This window comes from Bufo bufo, chromosome 3 (assembly GCF_905171765.1).
Source record: "Bufo bufo chromosome 3, aBufBuf1.1, whole genome shotgun sequence".
NCBI classification, from domain to species: Eukaryota; Metazoa; Chordata; class Amphibia; order Anura; family Bufonidae; genus Bufo; species Bufo bufo.
In genome coordinates, this window is record NC_053391.1 from 330,916,570 (window position 1) to 330,940,757 (window position 24,188).

At 44.2% G+C, this 24,188-nt stretch overlaps 1 protein-coding gene across 1 annotated transcript; it reads left to right on the plus strand.

Annotated features, from left to right (window-relative positions):
* Positions 1-835: 835 nt before the first annotated feature.
* On the plus strand, positions 836-22,980 carry MRPS15 (mitochondrial ribosomal protein S15). The gene is made up of 8 exons (XM_040424417.1): positions 836-1,031; positions 1,178-1,228; positions 5,679-5,754; positions 8,303-8,351; positions 10,242-10,326; positions 18,090-18,148; positions 19,852-20,043; positions 22,734-22,980. The coding sequence occupies exons 1-8, from the start codon at positions 899-901 to the stop codon at positions 22,839-22,841; spliced, it is 753 nt and encodes a 250-aa protein (XP_040280351.1). The 5' UTR covers positions 836-898; the 3' UTR covers positions 22,842-22,980.
* Positions 22,981-24,188: the final 1,208 nt, after the last annotated feature.

The window sequence follows — 24,188 nt, forward strand, 5'->3', positions numbered from 1 at the left end:
ACCATAACTCTGCCTGCAGTGTTTTGGTGTCCGTCTGACGAAACTGAGCTAAACGGATCCGTTCTGACACACAATGTAAGTCAATGGGGACGGATCCGTCCTTGCTATGTTAAAGATAATACAAACGGATCCGTTCTGAACAGATGCAGATGGTTGTATTATCTGAACAGATCAGTTTGTGCAGATCCATGACGGATCCACACCAAACACGAGTGTGAAAGTAGCCTAAGGGCTCATGCACACAGCCGTTGCGGCCCACATACTTGAATGGGTCCGCAAAGCCGAAGATGTGGTGCGGAAGCACGGATCAGAACCCCACAGAAGCACTACGGAGCGCTTCCGTGGTGTTTCTGGCCATTCCTCCGCACTGCAAAAAAGTAGTGCATGCAAGTGAATGGGTCCTCAATCCGCATGCAGCTGCCCCATGGTCGGTGCCCGTGCTTTGCGGTCCGCAGCATGGCCACAGAGCCCTTACGTTCGTGGGCATGAGCTCTAACACACACGCACTGGGAATCTGGGTGGGCCAGGGGGATCCCATGCTAAATTTTGCTGTGGGGTCCTTTGAGAGCTCATGTAATAGCACCAGTTTAAGGAGATGTTCACAATGCTGATATCTCCCACGGATTTCTGTGTTAAACCCACGCCCCATTGTTTCCACTGGGAATCTGCGTTGCGGTTCATACAACATTTTTCTGCATGGATTTGAAATCTGCATCTAGAAGTGACCCTGAACTGTTCACATCAGCGAGCGTTAGGTATCTGGCACTGGCAGACACCGATGAAGCACGGAAATGTCGCTCAGTCAGGGCTAACTCCTCCTCTTCCGTATCAGCGCTCGATTGCTCCAGCCTTTCCAATATGTCTGCGCCCTTGTCCTGCCAGTGACCGCCGAGTGGGGATGTTTGCGTTGCGGACAGCCGTGTTCGAGGTCCTGGGCCTGGGCATCAGGGCAGGGCCCAGGCTGGTGTCGGCTGGAAGGGAAGCAGCCAAGTGTCAGACATGCTTCGGAGACGCGAGGTCGCTGGCAGCAAGTATGTGTAGTGGTGCAGGTCACAGGGGGCTCTCTTATACCTGTGGTAAATAGACACGTGACCCTGAGGATGTCCCTGCTGTATAAATGACGGGTGATTCCTGACCATTCACAAATGTATGAATTAAAGTGTGGCTTTTGTTTCAGGGGCCAGTCTTCTCCATGTGTCCAGGACGTACGCCACGGTGAAATCTCCTGGTCAGTATTGCATCTGAATAGCAATTCCACGCAGATTATTGGACACGTACAAATACGTAGGAGAAAGTGGATGGAGCTTCAGTTCTGCGGAAGGAATTCTAGGGCTTGTCCCACGACAACTTCCCCTATGCAAAGGATAAGTGGCTGATCGGGGGGGACGTGCGCCTGTGTCCTCCTTTTGAATGGAGCGGCAGAGTCTGCTATTTCCAGAAACCTGGTAGAGTTCAATGGAGCAGTGGAACACTGCCCCAGGGGACAAACCTTCGCCGATCATACACGTATCCCCTATCCCATGTATAGGATCCTCAGGATAGGTCATCAGTATCTGGCCTGTGGGGGTCCGACATCCAGAACCCCCGTCGATCAGCTGTTTGAGAAGACACCAGCGCTCCTGTGAATGCTACAGCGTTATCGCAGCTCACCAAGCACAGCGCCGTACATTGTATCGCGACTGTGCTTGGTTTTGCAGCTCAGGGTTCCGTTCTGTGCTTCCATTCCGCATCTGCGGACCCATTCAAGTGAATTGGTCCGCATCCCTGATGCGGAATGCCCACGGAACGGCACCTGTGTATTGCGGATCCGCAATACAGCAACAGGAAGCACACGTTTGTTTGCAGGGGGCCTTAATCAGTAAGTCTCATGTATCCCAAAATGGAACCAATGAAAAACACATTTTGTCCCGCAAAAAACAAGCCTTTACAAAACGACCTAAGCAACAAAATGAATTAGGTTGTTTCACATCTGCAACGTGTTTCCATTCTTCTTCTCCCTTATAGAAGCACGGAAGTGCCGGGTTCAGCACATAAATGAAGGGAACAGCGTCTCCTATAATGGTATCTGTTCAGGGTTTTTTTTCAGGTCAGAGTTTTTTTTTTTCTCCCTCTTATTTTTGATGAACGATGTGACAGAAGCCCCAAAAGGAGACTGCAACGCAGATGTGAGAGCAGCCTAAGTTCTGACTCTTGGAGTGCAACAACTTAAAAAAACTATTGTTATTGCATGATGCATGCTATTATTATGCAAAAGTAGTAAAAAAACAAAACCATACATATTTCTTATCACCATTACCCATACAATAAAAAGTAACGCACTAATTATAAAACTTAAGGTGCAAAAAATAGTGGAATAGCCTTTTTTCCCACGATCACACAACAATTTTTTTAAAATAAATGTCAATAAGCTACCGTATTTTTTTGCTTTATAAGACACGCTTGATGATAAGACCGACCACAGGTTTTAGAGGAGCACCTTGCATCAGACCCCCAGATCAGGACCTTGCATCAGACCCCCAGATCAGGACCTTGCATCAGACCCCCAGATCAGGACCTTGCATCAGACCCCCAGATTAGGACCTTGCATCAGACCCCCAGATCAGGACCTTGCATCAGACCCCCAGATCAGGACCTTGCATCAGACTTCCATCACAGACCCCTATCAGACCTTAAAAGGAACCTGTTGTCAACTGATTGTACTGAGGGCAGTATAATGTAGTGACAGAAATGCTGATGTCAGCGGTGTGTCATTCAGGAGCTAAAAGTAAGTGGTTGCTGAGAACCAGCATCATAATCATTGTAGTCCAGGCCTGGAAAAGGGTCAAATCTACCCGAGAAGAGTCCTGGTTATTCCTAATCTCCTGCTCTCTCACCCATCTGCTGATGATTGGCAGTTCTCTCCTAGAGAGAAAGGGAGAAAACTAGGTAGAAGACTGTCAGTCATCAGCAGGTGGGCAGGAGAGCAGGATTTCATGAATAACCAGGACTCTTCTCAGGTGGCCGGGACTCTTTTCTAGGCCCAATCTGCAATGATTGTGAGGTTGGTTCTCGGCAACCACTTACTTTTAACTTATAAATGACAGACCGCTGAAATTAACTCACCTGTCTCTACTTTATGCTGCCGTTAGTATGGGCAGTATAAAGGTGATCACAGGTTCCCTTTAAAATAAATACATTCATTTACCTCTCCTGTTGCTCTACTCCTCTCCAGGTCTGGCGGTCTCTGCAGCAGTCGGCTCCCTTGTCTTCTCTGGCCCGTGCTGCACTGCCACCTGACTGTGTGCAGCGTTGGGTCAAAGCTTGCACACTACGTCCTGACGCTGTACATGGTGTTTTGCTCCACGCACCTTTTGCATACTAGTATCCGCTTTATAAGACACACTGCCATTCTTCCTCCACTTTATTTATTTTTTTATTTTATTTATCAAGCGAAAAATACGGTATATTTACACCAAAATGGTGTAGCTAAAAACTACAATTCATCCTACAAAAAACAAGATAAATTGCTAATTGTCCTTAAATTGAATATAATCAAGATTATTTTGTTATGCCGGTGGCATGTTCCCCCCCGCCATCTTGCTTTCCTGGGCAGGCATGGGTGCCCCAACACTTACCCAGCTGCTGCTTCTGTTCCAGTGGTGCAGACCAGCTGGCCTTCCTCTGCCCTCTAGCAGTGGCCCTGGCTGATGGAATCCCCTGTGCTTGCCCCCTAGGGCTCTCCAGTCTCCCCGTAGGATGTGCGTGCGCTCCTTGGCTCTTAAATGGTCAGCTTGTGTGCACCCTAATCTTCTCCAGCTAATGGGTGGCAACCCTGGGCAATAGATTTGTCTGGCTTGCTGGTTCCTGCAAAGGTGTGCTGTTCTGTTTGTCAATCCATTTACCAACTTCTGACTAAATGTCCGCTGCCTGACCTATGCCTAATTACCATATTGACCCTTCGATGCCTGCCCTGACTTTTGGACTGTTTCATGGATTCGCACATACTCTGTCTGCCCTGATGTTAGCCTGTTACTGACTGAGTTTTGCCCGTGCCACCGATGCTACACAGCGATGTCTCCTCAGCCAACCACACACAGACTACACCAAGAGGTAGTGGCCTGGTGCGTTCCCTAAACTAGGGTGAAAACCAGGGAACCAGGATAAGGCCCTTAGGTTTAACCCTAATTCAAAAACTTTGGTTGGCACAGTGGTTCCACACCCACTGTCGTAACATTTTTATTTTTTTGCAAAATCACCCAGTCCTAGGCATAAGTTGTTGTCCTATGACAACCCCTTTAAAAAGAATGTATCATAAGAAAGTGACATATTATTTAAAGGGAGACTGACAGGCCCAATAAGCATATTTAGCTACATATATGACTGCACAGGTCTTCTAAAGTGTATTAAAATCATATAAGTATACCCCCTGTCCACCTTATAAATACAGCAAACTGATGTTTTATAACCTGGTAGAATCATCTTCCTTCTGCCCAAGGGGCGGCGTTTCAGCTTCACTTGCGCCCAGCCAACTGCCGTTTTGAAGCGCCGCCCAGCTCATCAATATTCACTTCGCTGGGCGGCTTCTGCTGTCCCCGACTTTACAAGATCCGGCGCATGCCCAGTAGAAAGCTATGGGCATCGGACATTTCATCTTCAGCGCATGCGCCCGGCACCCTCACTGGCCGGGATCACATCGCGCCTGCGTCCACTCTTCTTCTTAGAGGCCGCTGCGTTCTGTGCCTGCGCTGGGCACTCTTCAGAGCAGTCGGGGACAGCAGAAGCCGCCCAGCGAAGTGAATATTGATGAGCTGGGCGGCGGTTGAGGGAGGCTGGCTGGGCAGAAGTGGAGATGAAACGCTGCCCCTTGGGCAGAAAGAAGACGATTCTACCAGGTTATAAAACATCAGTTTACTTTATTTATAAGGTGGACCGGGCGTATACTTATATGATTTTAATACACTTTAGAAGACCTGTGCAGTCATGTACAATATGTAGCTAAATATGCTTATTGGGCCTGTCAGTGTCCTTTTAAATGTTTAAATTTTGTTTCGAATTTTTTTTATTTTTTAGGTTTCCTTATCAATATCTATTTAATATTCTACTTACAATGACAAGTAACACTTCTTTAATATCACCGTTTATCACAGAGCATGCCTAGAAAACTCTACCATATAAGTCAATGGGGCCCCCTCCTGTCCATTGTGTCTACGGCCCATGTAGCTCCTCTGGACAGACAGGAAGTCCTATATTTTAGGCCTAGTGGCCGGTGGGAAAATTTCAGATTGCCATATTCAGATGCATACTTGCCAACAGTCCCAATTATGCTGGGACCCAGACCTCAAAAGGGTGGTGTATATGAAAAACCTCACCTAAAAGTGGGTGTTCTAGTATGGTTTGGAGGGGTTCTCAGAGGTTAAATAGTCCTGATTTTGACTATTGTAATGTTGGCACGTATGCAGATGTTTGGAAGGGATTTTTACTGTCAAAAATTGCAGCTTATTGTACATGTGAATTTATCTTAAAATTACAGCATGAGGGCAGTGTAAGCCCCCCAGAGACAGGAGGGTACATATACCACAGGTGGAGAACAGAGATCTAGACAATGATGTTTCTCACTTTTACGTAGAGAGGAATGTGCCAGGTAAACCGGTGTCACATTAGTGTCTTTATGGGTTCTACATAGCTGTCTTTTGTTTCAGGGGGGCCAAGCCAGCTGGATGACTTACCTCCTACAATGTTTAAGAAGGAGTATCTTGGAATACAAAACACAGAAGGGTAAGTTATCTGTTAGGCCTTGTTCATACAGAGCAGCTTTTGATGCCTCTTTTTACCAGCCAAAACTGGGGTTGGAGTCCACAGAAGCTTAAGGAGGACCTGTCTCCACAAAATGCGGTGCAGTCTGAGCAGACGGATATATCGTTTTGTGGGAGAAGATTCAGTAAAACTTGTGATGGGAGATGTTATCAGTGACTGATAGCATTACCTGTGTACCCATGACTAGCCCCCAGTCACTGATGGCTGTAGACCACGTGCACTTAGCAGTACTTAACCCCTTCCTGACCCTGCGATTTTTCAATTTTTTTGTATTTTTGTTTTCTACTCCCTGCATTTCCAAAGCCATAACCTTTTTATTTTCTGGAGCCCTAACTTTTTTTTTTTCCTGTTCACATAGCTTTTTAAAAAAAAATTATTATATTTTTGAAAACTCTTTTTCACTTTTTCCCCCACTTATTTTAAGTTCCCCTAGGGGGACTTGAACATGCGATCATTAGATCGCTTTTCCCATAGACTGTAATGAATTATCCTTGAAAAGTATGGGAGATTTGTTATGTTCCTATGGATAGGAACATAGCTGCGGCAAGCCTTGGAGAAGGCTTGAGGCTACCACAACGAACAAACGAGTTCCCCGATCTTGGTGTCGGGAGCCTCTCGGCGCATAGGGAGCACAGCACTTCCAGGTAAAAGCTTCTCAGATGCCATGGTCATAAATCACCATGGCATTTGAGGATTTAAATGTCTGTGATTGACGTTATCGCTGATCACATATGATCCACCACCCCTGTAGTGCCCCCAGTACTGCCAGCATTAGCATTGATGCATGAAAAAAAAAATACTCACCTGTGTTTCGCTCTCTATTGCCGCCTCTGTCCTGAGTTCTTCCGTCTCACAAAGGCGTTAGCCAACACATCACTGTGCCTTCCTGCGCTGCGTTGTCACCTTATCTCGTGAGACCCAGTGTAGGAGATCAGGGTGATCTCACTGCGTTCTCCTGCCTCATAGGCTTGAGGCCTACGAGTCTGAACTTCGGGCATGGGAGCCATAGGCTCCTGTGCAGAGCAGTAAACTGTCGCCCCTCCACAATCTGGCTGCCGACTGGCACCTGGCCTGCCTTTAACCCCCCCTTCCCCCTCCGGCATGCCACTGGGGTTAAGGGTAGAAGGAGCTGAGATTTAAATGTATAAATTACAAGTTTTACTGAATCTTTTCCCACAAAACTATATATCAATCTGCTCAGCTCCTTCTGCTCTACAACCGGCTGCCTGCAGATTGCATTGCATTTTGTGGTGACTGGTTCCCTTTAAAGCTGCTTCTTCTGCTATGGCAGTAGTGGCTAGAAAATGTTTCTGGTTTAATTGTTGTTATAGCATTCTTGTATGTATTTTGTACATCTTGGTAAGTCTGTGAGCCCGTGTTTGCTATGAAGATTTCTAGGTTTCAGTAACAAGTTGCAAGACTGCTTTGGTTTATGCTGGTGAGCAATGCCATGTGATATGTGGTGGGGAGCTTTCATCAATCGGGTGCATGCTGTGCTATTTTGACTGGATGGAAAACTCACTGAACTCCAACATAGTCATTGGCGTTCCTCAGGCAGTGTTCATGTCCATTCAACTCACTGGCCGAATAAAACAATGGAAATATTTAGGCTAAGTTCACACGAACGTGTGTGATCTGTGGCCGCATTGCGGGCCGCAATACACGGCCACAGTTCCTTGTGAATTCCGCATCACGGATGCGGACCCATTCACTTCAATGGGTCCGCAAATCCGGAATCGCGGAACGGCCGCACGGGACATTTGCGGGCCGCAGCACAGGCACGGGTCACACACGTTCGTGTGAACTCGGCCTTAGTGCAGATGTGTACAGATACTTAGGATCAAAACCAGTGGTGTCCCCGGGCCACATACGGCCATGGTGCCACTCTGTGCGGCCCCCAACCATCTGGTCACACTCATGCTTGTCTGTGTCCAGTGGCTGCTAACATTCCACGTCAGAGAGGGGTGGCGAGTATCAGTTATGCACTGCGTGGCCTCATATACTGGCAGAGTGGAGGTCTCCTGACCGCTGCATGGCACTCCAGTAAGGGGTAAATGAAGCAGAGAGGTGGTCATTCATTATAGGGAAATATTGGGTTAGTTCAGCAACTCGCCTCACCTTAAATGGAGAGACTCACTTTCTGGTATGCAAAGAGGGGAGAAAGGGACCCCCATTTTCTGAATGGGTGCGAGGCCTGGAGGTGGAACCAGCACCTGTCTGTTATTTATGGCATATACTTTCAGATGGTAATACCACTTTAATTTTAATCACGTCCCTTGGGATTGGTTTAATCTGACAACTTGGTCCTCTGACCAGAAAAAGTTGTGCATCGCTGACTTGAACCATAGGTCCATTTCTAGTATTGTTTAACGTCTGTGTTTCATGTGCTTTTATGCAAGAAAAAGAGGGGAAGAGAGTACGTATACTTTACAGTATGTATTTACATATATTGTAGATGGCATTGCCTGTAAACAGTGTTCTTTTTTTTTTTTTTTGTGTTTCCATTCAGGGTTAATGATGTTGTTAAACGATTATTGTCTCTGGATATGGCAAGTCAGGTCAGTATTTCTGTGCATATATACAGTGTGTATAATATATCCACACACTAATTAATGCAAAAAAGGAGACTTAACTCTACTGTTGTACATCACGTTAGCGAGAAGAAATAAACCATGACTGTGGTATACACCAGGATTGCTTGTAGTCTATCCCCATAGAGAGAAATAGCTTTGCATAAGAGCTGTATACACAAAACTATAGGACGTTTTTAATCAAGGCTATTTGTAAGGTTGCTTCACGTTTATGTAGGATGCATTAGACCAACAAAAAATTACAAAATTGCACGTCGTCCTTAGCTTATACTTGCCAGCGGGGAGACCTCCCAACATATCTCAAATATCTGCCAGAAAAGAGTGTCTCCCCAGCATGCTCTCTGCCTTGTGACACATGGTAAAGGCTGCAGAACATCTGGCCACTCATGTCTCCGTCATGGATCTGCAAAAATGCTTCCGTCACGGAACGGATCCGGTTGTATTATGTCTTAGGCTACTTTCACACTGGCGTTTTGACTTTCCGTTTGTGAGATCCGTTCAGGGCTCTCACAAGCGGTCCAAAACGGATCAGCATTCTGAATGGAAAAGGATCCGCTCAGAATGCATCAGTTTGCCTCCGTTCTGTCTCCATTCCGCTTTGGAGGCGGACACCATAACTCTGCCTGCAGCGTTTTGTTGTCCGTCTGACAAAACTGAGCCAAACGGTCAATGGGGACGGATCAGTTTTTACTGACACAATCTGGCACAATAGAAAATGGATCCGTCCTCCATTGACTTTCAGTGGTGTTCAAGACGGATCCGTCTTAGCTATGTTAAAGATAATACCAATTGATCCGTTCTGAACGGATGCAGACGGTTGTATTATCTGAACGGATCCGTCTGTGCAGATCCATGACTGATCCGCACCAAACGCAAGTAGCCTTATATAGCCATGACGGATCCATCATGAACATCATTGAAAGTCAATGGGAGACGGATCATTGACTTGTGTGTCAGGACGGATCCGTCTTGCTCCGCACCACACCACGGACAGAAAAACGCTGCTTGCAGCGTTATTCTGTCCGCGATGGTAGAGCAACTAAACGGAACGGAATGCATTTTAGTGCATTCCGTTTCGTTCAGTTTTGTCCCCATTGAAAATGAATGGAGACAAAACTGAAGCGTTTTCATCCACTATTGAGATCCTATGACAGATATCAATAGCGGAATTAGAAACGCAGATGTGAAAGTAGCCTAAGGGAATGGCAGCATTCTGTTACCATAGTGGACCAGGAGATGGGAGTGCCGAGCCAGTGCAGCACCTGATTGGTGCTTTGTTCCTGGTGGGCAGGGGGACAAGTTCACTTACAGAAGATTGGTAAGGGGCCAGGCAGGGAGAGCTGTTAATAGAGCTTTGAGCATCAGCTAGGCATCATGTCAGGGAGCAGCATGATGGTGGCCCCCACAGTAACTCATCAGTGGGGTTTCAGCCACCTTTGTCCTTCCCACTACATTGTATGCCTGTAAGTAAAGGCTCACCAGCAAGTAGAGGCGTCTAACCATAAACTTTACCAGAGAAAGTAGACTGCATTACATTCTGAGGCAAGGAAGGGCCCAAACAAGGGAGTAGTTTGTAAAAAGGGTGGGACTTGAGCCCTCAATGTTTTTGCACACATTCCATATGCCTCACTTCTAAATCTTCCTGAAAATGATTTTCAAAAGTTGCCAAGTATGCTTTGACTTTGTGTAACTTTTGTTGCGTATATCTTTCATACAAAGAGGGAAGGACAGTTATAACAGCAGTGTAAAGCATGGAAATCACAGCATGTCAAAGTTTTTTGTTTGAAGCCAAAATAATAATATAGTGGGTAAGAACAGGATTTGGTTGAATTTTTTTTGCTCTTTTGTCTTTTTTAGTCTGATAAACTGAAGATTAAAATCCAGCAGCTTGGGGATAAAGTGAGGAGAAGCCCTGATGACAATACATCTACAGAAATCTATAGTAAGTAGCGTCCGGATACAGAGAAGGTGTGTGTACAGCATTGGGTACAGTTTTAAAGATGGCTGGCTCACAGTAATTTGCATATACGGTAACTTTACTAATTCATGTATATAATACAATACATAAAAATAAATAAAAAACTGAATTCATACACACTATTATATGATCACGGTCCCTTTAAATGCGGAGCTCTCGCATATATAATGTTCATATAGAAAATTCATATGTATAAAACATTTAAAAACACGGTTTCCTTGTCTTGTAGTTCATCACTTTGGCGTGCAGTTAGTAGTGTCCGTTGATATTTGGCAATTGTATCTCTCTTCAGTGTCCACTGAATTGCAAAGTTCTCTTAATTGGTAACAAACTCATAAAACATCCTAACAGTCTGCTCCAATGTTCCCTTGTGGTTGAGTGCCGTATTGTATTGCTTGCCAGTCAACTCATATGTAATGCGGCTGCGCATATATTGTATTCTTAAACTTTCTTTAATCCGTAGTTGTTTTCAGCAATGCTTCATAGATTTGTTACTCACGGATTCTGATACAATGAGCGCTCATCTCCCACAGACAGACCTCGTTACATGACGGCTTGAATATGCAGCGGCTTCTCTTGCGCTTCCCCACGCATGCGTACTGGGATCGTCAAGACGCCAAGAGCCAGCCGGGGCTCTGCTGCACCGCAACACTGTTAGATGTCAATGCACACCTTCAGCTTGGAAACCACCACCAGGCACGTTTCGGAACTTACTGTTTCTTCCTCAGTGGTACAAGAATAATGAATGATTCCTGGGACCTAACACACATGTTTTAAACCCTCTTAGGTAGGTTCAAATCACTGGACCGGATCGTCAAAAGCAATCTCTTACACATTTGTATGTGGTCCACGCTGAATGGTAATATAATTCTACATGAATCTGCCATAGTTTGGTAGAATCAGATTCAAGTAGAATTATATTACCATTCAGCGTGGACCACAAAAAAAGTAGCCAGAGCCATTCAAAAACATTGGCGTCTGTTAAATAAGGATAAAATATTTGGGCCCGTAATCCCTAATAATTAGCCCCCAATTGTCTACACTTGGGCGCCCAATTTGGGCCTACAGATAGCAACAATTAGGTATAACCAAAAGAAAGTAACCTTCACCTATTGGATGAATCTGAAAGGTTTTTATAGATGTGGTCTATGACCAAATTAACTTTACTTGGAAGACCACTACAATATCATCCACAATGAACCACTTTAAATGGGAGATAAAGGAAATGCTCATATGCAATAGCAAATCTGTTATTTATTTAAGAGTACCCATGTCAAAACCAGTACATAGGAAGAACAAAGAGGGCCCTCAAAACAGGACTTGCTGAACATATAAATAACATCAAAAAGGGATATGAGAAGCATACACTATCTAACCATTTCAGAATACACCAGTAATCCAGTGGGCTTGAAATTTGCAGCTATCGAATCCGTCAGGGAAAATTGGAGGGGAGGTGATTTTATCTCTCAAATGTCCAGATGTGAATCGAAGAAGATATATGAATTTGGATCCTTGACGCACTGGAGATCGTCGGGTTCCTATAAATGGGTTGGGGGGACGGAACACATGAAGCATCGATGCCAGGCTGTATCTCAGCACAATGACGCTCCCTTCCCCTCACCCCCTACCTCAATCAATTTTTCTCATTTTTTTTTTTTCTCTCTCCTTTTTTTCCTCTTTTTCTTTTTTTTTTCTTTTTTTTTTTTGTCTATTGTATATTCTTTAATGGTATGATATATGTTAGGAGAAGATGATACAACTATGTTGGGGATGTACTATTGCAATTGAGCAGGATAGATAAACGCACACAGGGGTGTGGAAATAAAAAAAAAAACTACTTGTCGAAGGACTAAAGTGGGGGCTCGATCTACTTGTCCCTCATGACAATCTACTTGTCCTTATACAAAAACATTTTTCAAATCAAAACCATATTTCAATCCACCGCCACGCTTCCTTATGCAGGGAGGTGGCTGGCTTGCATTCCATTCTTTGTGGTGTGAAATGACTCTAAGTTTAGTCCTCGTTCACACCAGATGATTCTGTCCAGAATGCACTACATCGCGGCCGGCTCACTATGTTGTGGGGTAGGAGGGGGCGTGACGAACCATTGAAGTGAATGGCACCGTAGCCACAGCCGCAGGCGATCGGATGCACGGGATCGCAAGGCACAATTATGCCAGAGGTCCGGTCAAAATGCTGCTTGGACTGGACCGCAGGCATAATGTGCCTTGCGATCCTGTGCAGCCGATCGCATTGCAGCCGTTGGGCATGGTTATGGTGCCAATCACTTCAACAGACCACTACGCCCCCTCCTGCCCCACAATATAGTTAGCCGGCCGCAGTGCAGTGCATTCTGGACAGAATCGGTCCGGAACGCACTGCCTGGTGTGAACGAGGCCTTAATGTGATCACAGCAATTAGTTTAGTGCACACTCTTGCTCTTAGCACATTACTACCCGTACCTCTAGGTGGTTTAGGCAAATGAGCTGCTGATGTGGCATGGAAAGGACCATGCCTTCCCAGTTTGACAACACCTGCAGAAAGGGGGTCCTCTGAGGGATGCTGGCAGAGGAGAGTTCTATCAATGCCCCTGGCTCTGTAAGGGCTCTGTCACTGCTCCTCCCCCCGAGCCGGAGACTTGACAGAACCTTTCATTGCTCCACCCCTCCAGCTCTGTCATTTCTTCCCCACGCTGTCACTACACCACGCCCCCCCCCCCCCCCGCTCTGTCACCGCGGCTGCGTCACTGCTCTACGCCCACTGCTTGGTCACCGTGTTGAGCGAACCCGGTGAACTTGAACTTGACCCCGGACCCCATTAAAGTCAATGGGGACCCGAACTTCACTTTATTTTCCGTTATAACGGAAAATAATACTATTAGCTTTTTCAGATCTGAGTTTTCATGATCGTGAAAACTCAGATCCAATGGTATATTCTAAACCCGAGGCGTTCCCATGGTGATGGGGACGCACCTCTGACAGGGCGCTGCCATCCGTGGCACCTGAGGGGTTAATTGCGCGGACGGCAGCTCCCTGTCAGAGGTCGGGTGCCGAGAATGTTTCTACAATGTTTGCATTGGTGGGCAGTGCGTCTGGTGGCGGTTTCCAAGCTGAAGGTGTGCATTGACATCAAATCACGGGGAAAAAAATATATAAAACATCCTGCACGATATGATAATGAAGGTTGCGGATGTACATGGCTACATTTATACATTCACAGAGAATAATGCACTATAATAATAGATGCAAGCATAACATATGGACTAAGCCCTCACTCTGTTGATAAAATCTAAGACACTTGGTCGATACATTTTGATCAAAACACATCTAAGCCCACCTACCAAGCGACAAGGTGGTCTGAGTTCAGGCGGGTTTTACGCCGTTATGCATTTATGTTCAGGAGCGCAGACCCCACACGGTTTCCAAGCTGAAGGTGTGCATTGACATCTAACAGTGTTGCGGTGCAGCAGAGCCCCGGCTGGCTCTTGGCGCCTTGACGATCCCAATATGCATGCGTGGGGAAGCGCAAGAGAAGCCGCTGCATATTCAAGCCGTCATGTAACGAGGTCTGTCTGTGGGAGATGAGCGCTCATTGTATCAGAATCCGTGAGTAACAAATCTATGAAGCATTGCTGAAAACAACTACGGATTAAAGAAAGTGCTTTACGAATACAATATATGCGCAGCCGCATTACATACGAGTTGACTGGCAAGCAATACAATACGGCACTCAACCACAAGGGAACATTGGAGCAGACTGTTAGGATGTTTTATGAGTTTGTTACCAATTAAGAGAACTTTGCAATTCAGTGGACACTGAAGAGAGATACAATTGCCAAATATCAACGGACACTACTAACTGCACGCCAAAGTGATGAACTACAAGACAAGGAAACCGTGTTTTAATTTTTTTTTATACATATGAATTTTCTATATGAACATTATATATGCGAGAGCTCCGCATTTAAAGGGACCGTGATTATTTGATAGGGTGTATGAATTCTGTTTTGTTTTTTATTTATACTTCTGTATTGTTTTTAGTGTGTTGTATTATATATATGAATTAGTAAAGTTATATGCAAATTATTTTGAGAATTTTTTGTTTACTTATATCACTGAGTGGTGGTCAGTGGGCCGGGCTCCAGTTCAACTGGTGAGCATCCTCTATTATATTGTTAACCGTTTTAGATTAGTTTCGGATCTAATATATTTGAAACCTGCTTCTTGAGTATTTTCCCCCAAAAATATTTAGCTTTGGCTGTGCAATAAATCACATAGGTCACCTTATCGCAAGCTATTTCTATCACCACCAGTGCATTGCACCCATATGTAATGCAGTTCTAATAGATAGATGCACAAAAATTGGGTCCTATCTTTCTGACTGGCTAGTGATGTCCTCTAGCCCCAGTCGTCCACAGAGAAAGAAACATACAGTATTAAAATGACATACCCATTAATAGTCAGTATTAAAAATATAGAGATATGACGCACACTTAGATGTCCCATGTGTTGAACAAACCAAGGTCAACGAATCTGGACATGATGGAGAAACGATGCATTCCAGCATGGAACACACCATTGCAAAAGGTAAAGATATACAGGTGAAACTCGAAAAATTAGAATATCATGCAAAGTTCATTTATTTCAGTAATGCAACTTAAAAGGTGAAACTAACATATGAGATAGACTCATTACATGCAAAGAGAGATATTTCAAGCCTTTATTTGTTATAATTTGGATGATTATGGCCTACAGCTTATGAAACCCCAAAGTCACAATCTCAGGTACCCTTTGCTCAGGGGGTATGGATTAATTAGCTGACTAGAGTGTGACACTTTGAGCCTAGAATATTGAACCTTTCCACAAAATTCTTTTTTTAAGCTGCATTAATGCAATTCCTTTTCATTTGCATTACTGAAATAAATGGACTTTTGCACGATATTCAAATTTTTCGAGTTTCACCTGTATGAGTAAGGATATGTACCCAGAAGCGATGTCAATACATACCACGATCCCCAGTGACCTGATGAACCACGCACACAGGGAGAGAAAAGCATCAGGACAGCGTAGGGTCTGTTCTGTGCTGGTTTTCCCTTGCGGGGTGCCTCAGAGTTAGGATTGTAGGTGACAGTGTATGGTCAGGTGGCCACATCTTTGTTATCCTGATCCATCTTATATACTTTTATAGTCTACCCTGCTGTTATACCCAGAGTGTTGTATGCCTCACTGAGGGTGTCATGTTGTAGTATCCCCTCTTTGTTTAATATATCTCTATAGTTTTAATATTGACTATTAAAGTTTGTCTTTTATTAGCCCACTTCATTGTGTTTCATGCATTCTGTACATGAACCAAGGTGAACTAGATGGTTGATGCTCTGCAGCACAATATGCAATACTATGAGGTACAGAAAATATTATTACACAGTTGAATTACATTATTATGACTAGGGTTGCACCGGGTATCAAATTATCGATACCCAATCGATACTTTTGTACCGGTATCTATTCGATACCAGGATTTTCCCTCTACCGATGCTAGGCTCCTCTAAGGGGAGAAATAGTTATTAAATAAAAATAAAAAATAAAACCCCAAAATATTATGTATAAATCACCCCCTTTCCCAATTTTACATATCAAATATATAAACAATAAATAAACATATTACAAATCGCCACGTCCGAAAAGTTCAAACTATTAAAATATTTATAAAAAATCTCCTATGCGGTGAACGCCGTAACAGAAAAAAAAATAAAAACTGCGCGATTCGCCATTTTTTAGTCTTGTCCCCCCAAAAAATAGGATAGGACTGTTCGTTTATGGACCGGACGTTCCATAAAATGCGGAATGCACGCAGCTTTTTTTTTTTCTCTCTCTCTCTCTTGGTATCGAATGGTATCGAGTATCTCAATGCTTTTTTTATGAGATCGAAATCGAATCAAAATTTTGGCATTGTGACAACCCTAATTATGACCACTTCCTTCTTTCAACATCCGCAGAGTGTAGCTCATGAAGGAAGTCACGTGTCATGAGCTGGCTTGGCGGGTAAAAAAGGTGTGCCATAGGCTGTCTGCACACGTATACCTTGTTGCTGTTATCAGAAAAAGGGGCGATTGACTTTTGGGCCAGGGGTGGTAGTATTTCTGAAACTGCACAGTTAGGGTCCATTCACACGTCGGCAAAATGTGTCCGAATCCGTTCAGCAACATTGCGGAATGGATCCGGACCCATTCATTCCATTCCATTCATTCATTTTTCATTCAGCTGCTGTCCGTGCTGCACACAGAGGTTACTCTGGATATTAGCCAGTGGCCATAATAATGTGACTCGACTGTGTATTTCCTTTGCATATTTTCTGTATACACAGAACAGCAGGATGTGTTAATGTCTTGCTGCAGTTGTTTGACAGAAAAACATAAGATTACTACAGTCCCCAGGAAGTAGAAGACAGCCCGTCTCCCAGAAATACCTGATGATGTTACATGTCCGTTTCCTATGATGCATTCATCATCTTTTGTCCTTGGCAATCGTGGCAAAAAGCAGCAGAAGTTTTGTGGAAGTTTGCTGCCACTTCTCTGTATACTACTTTTATTTTTCAGTGACTTCCTTATTAAAGGGGTTGTGCCATCAACTACTTTTCACTCCAAAGTTTAACATTTATTTTCATTACTTCCTTAATTACTTTAGCTCCCACTCCTCTCCCCCCCCCCTCCTCTAAATTTACCGTTTTCTTTTATCCCCCATACCTAAATCCTTCTCCCTGGTTTGTCATGTGTTGGTTGTCCCATCATGTCTTAGGGCATGGAGATGTGTCCTGACATCAGCAGATCATGTAACACTAAGCACGCCCCTTGTTTTTACCAAGGACACTTCCTATGTCCCAGTCCTACATTACACGGCTCCAACGCAGGACGTAACCTACAGCAAGTGAATATCAAAACGGGTTTGCCACATGGTTGAAATTTTAAGCTAATAACTTTAGGCCTCATTCACACGGCCGTTGTTTTGGTCCGCATCCGAGCCGCAGTTTTGGCGGTTCGGATGCGGACCCATTCACTTAAATGGGGCCACACAAGATGCAGACAACACTCCGTGTGCTGTCCGCATCCGTTGCTCCGTTCCGTGGTCCACAAAAAAAATGTAACCTGTCCTATTCTTGTCCGCGCTTTGCGGACAAGAATAGGCAGTTATATTAAAGGCTGTCCATGCTGTTCCGCAAATTGCAGAACGCACACGGATGCTATCTGTGTTTTGCGGACCGCAAAACCTATAACGTTCATGTGCTTTGAGGCCTTAGGATGAGGCAGTTTTTGATAAATGTGGTATTTGGATAAGATACATTTATATTTGTAGGCACAGCCCCTTCAATACTCAAGACGAATTGTGAAGAACAGCTCCGGTATTGATGATGAATTGTGCGATTCATCATCATCTCTGTTCCTCTGTGAAGTCTGCATAACATAAGAGGAAAGCTGTATTACTATTAGGTTGCTAATGGTGAATGCACTTCTGCTGTGCCTTGTGTAATGTTTCAGGTAGATAACAGGAGACATGCAATTTCTTCTTCACAGCATGAAATCTATTTCAGCACATTTCCACTTTAGCAGAAGTCAGAAAGTCTAGAGTTTTGAATGTAAAACAAGATAAGAGTTCTTAGGGCCACTTAAAAAAATGCAGTGAAATAGGTCCCTAATTTTAACACTAATTGCTGATGTGCCTTTATGTTTACAGTTGCTACTTTAACGGCTAGAATCCAAAATTTTAAGGAGCATCTTCAAAATCATCCAAAGGTAGGTCTCTTTAACAGGTTTTCCACCTTATAGTTGTGGATAACTTTTCCAGAAGCTAGCTCATCATTACACTGATTGAGGGTATGACACCTGGCACCCCCACCGATCAGCTGTCTGCAGAAGCCACCAGTGATGGAAAGCTAACAGTGGACAGAGCTGAATAGAAGCTAGCGAGAAGACCACAACGCTGTGGACAGAGCCTTCTTCTTTTGGCTCAATCTGCTCTTATGTTTCAGGCAACGGCAGTTGTTGTAAACAGCTGATCGGATTCTCATCGATATGATATTGAAGACCAATGAGGATAGGTCATCAGTATCTAAAAGGTGGAAAAAAAATTTTTCGTTACCGTAAAATCTTTTTTTCTTTCGTTCATTGGGGTACACGGGCAAAGCCATGGTCTAGCCAATTTTGTGGACACCCTTCATTTTGGGTGGTGTTCTGGAGTGGACAAGTGTAAAACTGTAAGTAGGGTACGGCCTCTATAGCAGCCACCATGTGGCCTCATGCAGACGTGAAGTGGATCCAGATGGTGGGAATGAAGCAGGTGGCTACTAGTAGCTTCTCTGGAGAGAGGAAGATACTGACCTTGGACTTGGGAAGTTTGATCATCCACCCAAAATGAAGAAGGGTGTCCATGACCATGACTAGACCGTGGTCTTGAATGTGTCCCCTAATGACAGAGGTAAGAAACCCCTTTAAGCCTCATTCACATGTCCGTGCTCAAATCCGTGAAAATGATGCATCTCTGTATGGTCCGTGTGTCCTTGATGGATCTGTGGACACGGAAAAAATAGAGCAGGGATCAGCAACCTCTGGCACTCCAGGTGTTGTGAAACTACATCTCCCATCATGCACACTTGCTTAGCTGTTCTTTGAACTCCCACAGAAGTGAAGGGAACTTGCTGGGAGTTGTAGTTTCACAACATCTGGTTGCTGATCCCTGAAATAGAGTATGCATCCCTGCTAAAAACACGGACCGTGCTAAAACACTGATGTCTGAATACACACATTAAAATTAAAGGGTACTTGTGCTGTCCATGGAGAACGCGTACAGCAAACTTCCGTGAAACCCTGATGTATGAATGAGGCTTTAGGCTTAGACTTGTTTCACAGCATCATTTTCTCCAATGTTTTCTTGATGTTTTTTTTTTCTGGGCATAAGCACTGCAGTCAGATGTTATGTTACATGTTTTTTCTTTTTTTCCAAAATGTGGTATGCTCTAGGTATTTAGTGTTTTTTTTTTTTTTCTGGCATTTTTCGATAGGCTTCTATATAGGACTTTAAAATTGCCAGAATAAAACAAAAGCGTTAAAAAAATAATCGCAGTATTTCAGTTACAAAGCTCCAAATCCCCTGCACTGACCTAAACTAAAAATCTAACATTCTGAAGACCCGCTGCCACCACTGGAGGGGCACTTGTGCCTACTGTAAACTGTTATATACCGAACTCCATTATGAGACAGAGCTAGAGGTGACTGCAGGCCCCCAGCATGTTATGTTTCAATCTGTCTGTGCAGGGAATTTGGTGCTTTAAATGAAGCTCTGACAGGTGCAAAGATATAAGAAATATAGTGGCACAGAATTTCACGTTTTTAGTTTTGGACGTTTTTACTTTTGTCTTGTTTTTTTGTGGTTTTAGTTGAACTATCTGATTTCTAGTATGAGATAAGCTTTATTTCTACTGTGCACTACTTCTTCCTAGGATAAAGCAAACAAGAGGCGGATGCTAATGTCAATTGATAGGAGGAAGAAGCTGTTAAAGTTCCTGCGTCGCACACGCTTTGATGCATTTGAACACGTATGCGCTCAGCTTGGCATTGAATATACCTTTCCTCCAGAATACTACAGACGAGCAACGAAACGATGGATAGCAAAGAAAGCTTTCTGCTTGCAGGTCTGATTTTTCTTTCTTTCTGTATTTTTCAGCCGCAACTGTAATGTACAAGTACAGATATGTACGCCCTTACAAGAAATTTGGATTTAGTAATGCATCATTGTGAAAATCTATGTTTTCTGTACATCGCTCCTATGCGGACCTATATGTCTCCATGGTTTTAAAATACAATAAAATCCTCTGTGGTCAGGTCTACAGTTATATTCCATCATCAAGCCATCCATGCCTCACCACTTCTGTCTGCCCACCACTCATTGGTAACAGTCCGAATATATGTCGGCAAGAGGAGAGGACGAATGGAAGTGAGTGACTGCAGATGTTTTGTTAAAGGGAAGCGGTCAGCCCTGAGGGGGGTGTAGTGTAGTGACAGTCTCGCTGATTTCAGAGGTCTCTTCCTCCACGATTGCATTCAGTAGTTTTAGAGTACTGACCTGCTGGGGCCCGCAGCGTGCTCAGTCTGATGACGCATCCCCTGCCTATGGATGATGAGAGTATTCATTCATCGTCAGCAGGTGGGGAGGGCAGGGCCGGAAGCTTCATCAGACTCCTCTCTTGTAGCAATGTCCTCACAGGAGTAACAGACCTCTGAAATCAGTGGGTCTGTCACTACACTATGCCACTCTGAGATCAGCATATGGGAGCTGGCAGGTTCCCTTTAATGGAATATGGAGACAAATAGTACTACATAGGAGTGGTAGTCTTAATTAAAAACTTCCTAACTGCAACTTTACATCTCTTTTTGCATTTGGATGCATTGGAGCAATACCATTGGGATTGAATAAAGGGGGTAGAACGTATGGGATAAACGGAAATAATGGCTTGTTCTGTAGGCATTTTTTAGGTTTCTATGACCCGTTATTGTACTTTGTACACTTTCTCACACCTACTTTTCACACGTGCAAGGATGGGATTGCATAGGCTCTTCACATGCAGCACCTGTAAGGGGCCAGAAAATGCTTGTTTAAGTATTTTTCCAGGACCCTGAAAAACTGTGGCGACATCTGGGGATGTTATTAAAGAAAGTTTACTTACCTGTTCAGTCCTTGCTGATCCAGCGCCGTTGCTTCGGTGGTCTATGCTTCTGGAGGTTACCTGGGGCAGTTGTGCACATCGTTTTCTCTGTAGTAGTGATGTGCCCTAGTACCTCACATGACTGGGAGGGGGGTGTGACCAGAGCACAAGGGTGTTGCGCTAGCGGTGCTCCTAGCGCTATGGTCAGCCCCTTGTTGCTCCAATTAGTTATATTGGATAGATATAAAAATTAATATCTCTCTGCAACTATTCAATCTAGAGAGAAAAATCATTTTAATCAGCATGATCAACCCTACCAGGCAATATGCCTGGTTTAAAGGGATTGATCATGCTGACAGATTCTCTTGAAAGTTATCTGATCAATTGACATTAGCATCCGCCTCTTGTTTGCTTTATCCTAGGAACAAGTAGTGCACCATAGAAATAAAGCATAAGGCTACTTTCACATTAGCGTTTTTTGCGGATCCGTCATGGATCTGCCAAAAACGCTTCCGTTACAATAATACAACCGCATGCATCTGAAGCCATGACGGATCAGTCATGAACACCATTGAAAGTCAATGGGGGACGGATCCGTTTTCTATTGTGTCAGAGAAAACTGATCCGTCCCCCTTGACTTACATTGTGTGTCAGGACGGATCCGTCTTGCTCCGCACCACATCGCGATGGGGACGCAACCAAATGGAACGGAATGCATTTTCGTGGATTCCGCTTCGTTCAGTTTTGTCCCCATTGACAATGAATGGCGACAAAATGGAAGCGTTTTCATCCGCTATTAAGATCCTATGACTGATATCGATAGCGGGATTAAAAACGCAGATGTGAAAGTAGCCTAGCTCATACTAGAAATCAGATAGTTCAACTAAAAGCACAAAAAAACAAGACAAACTAAAAACATCCAAAACTAAAAAAGTGAAATTCTGTGCCACTATATTTCTTATATCTTGGCACCTGTCAGAGCTTCATTTAAAGCGCTAAATTCCCTGCACAGACAGATTGAAACATAACATGCTGGGTGCCTGCAGTCACCTCTAGCTCTGTCTCATAATGGAGTTTACAGTAGGCACAAGTGCCCCTCTGTACCTGGAGCATATCATATTTATGCCTAGAAAATAAAACCTCAAGAAAACATTGCAGAAAATGATGCTAGAGGTGCAGCCTAAAGCCTCATTCACACGTCGGTGTTCTGTACACTAAGTGATTTTCATTCTTTAAATGTACTGCTTTTTGTGGAGAGAGTGCAGCAGTCTATTTTGGCTGAGAATATAACTGTTGCTGGGTCACTGTGACAACTATTAAACTGGAGCTGTCAGGCTTTGCTTCTTGGCTTTCTTGCATTCTGTGGCCAGGTGTTTCTGGTGCTATATGTGTGGAGCTGAATGCTATGAAGTATCCAACGGTTTCTCCTGGAAGAAGCATGCACTGGCTGTAATAATATGATACCACCGTTCTCCAGCAGAGGGGGAGGTGAGCGCAGTAGTCGAAACAGGGACTCCTGTCTGCTAAACACTGTAGTAGAGGCACCATGACTACTGTGAAAAGTAGAGAGGGTTAATTTACAGCTGGGAAAATTTAGGAAGGGGGTCTCTGCTTGAAAGTTACATTCTTATTTTGGCCTTTTAATCCTCACAAATTCTGTGATTTTGTTTAAATTACAGGTATACAAAGAAGCAAAGAAACTGAAAGAAAAAGAACTATTGCAAAGGAAGAAGCGTATTCCTAAGGCCCACTCTCCTCTCTATGTGTTTCCCCAACCATCAAATTGAGTTTGGCATCACATATTGCTATCCCCATGATGGATTAAAGGGCATCTGTCAGTAGATTTTTCCCTATGAAACTCGTTGATCTGTCGCATGTGCGCTTGGCAGCTAAAGGCATCTGTCTTGGTCCCATGTTCATATGTGCCTACATTGCTGAGAAAAATGTTTTAATATATGCAATTGAGCCTTTAGGAGCAACGGGGCATTGCCATTACTATCCTCTGCACTTTGACAGGACCAGGTGTGAGGTTTTCACTGCCTGGCCCTGTCGAGGTGCAGCAGTTGCAGAGAGAGCCGAGTCTCTAAAAATAACGCCCCCGTTGCTCCTAGAGGTTCATTTGCATATATTATGTTTTTCTCAGCAATGTGGGCACATATGAACATGGGACCAACCCAGATGCCTTCAGTTTCCTAGCACACGTGTAAGGCCCCTTGCAGACGAGCGTGTCCGGATGCGTTGCGGCAAACCCGCGCGAGTAGGTACCCAATTGCAGTCAGTTTTGACTGCGATTGCGTTCCGTTGTTCAGTTTTTATCGCGCGGGTGCAATGTGTTTTGCACGCGCGTGATAAAAAACTGAATGTGGTACCCAGACACGTACTTCTTCACAGAAGTTCAGGTTTGGGTTAGGTGTTGTATAGATTGTATTATTTTCCCTTATAACCATGTTATAAGGGGAAATAATACATTCTGAATACAGAATGCATAGTACAATAGGGCTGGAGGGGGTAAAGAAAATAAAAATAAAATTTAACTAACCTTAATCCACTTATTCGCGCAGCCGGTATCTCTTCTGTCTTCTTCTTTGAGGAATAGGACCTTTGATGACGTCACTGCGCTCATTACATGATCCGTCACATGATCTTTTACCATGGTGATGGATCATGTGACGGACCATGTGATGAGCGCAGTGACGTCATCAAAGGTCCTTTTCCTGTGCACAGCAAAGACGACAGAAGAGAAGCCGGGCTGCGCGATCAAGTGGATTAAGGTGAGTTATATTTTTTATTTTTTTTAACCCCTCCAGCCCTATTGTACTATGCATTCTGTATTAAGAATGCTATTATTTTCCCTCATAACCATGTTATAAGGGAAAATAATAATGATCGGGTCCCCATCCCGATTGTCTCCTAGCAACCGTGCGTGAAAATCGCACCGCATCCGCTTGCTTGCAGATGCTTGCGATTTTCACGCAGCCCAATTTACTTCTATGGGGCCTGCGTTGCGTGAAAAACGCAGAATATAGAACATGCTGCGATTTTCACGCAACGCACAAGTGATGCGTGAAAATCACCGCTCGTGTGCACAGCCCCATAGAAATGAATGGGTCCGGATTCAGTGCGGGTGCAATATG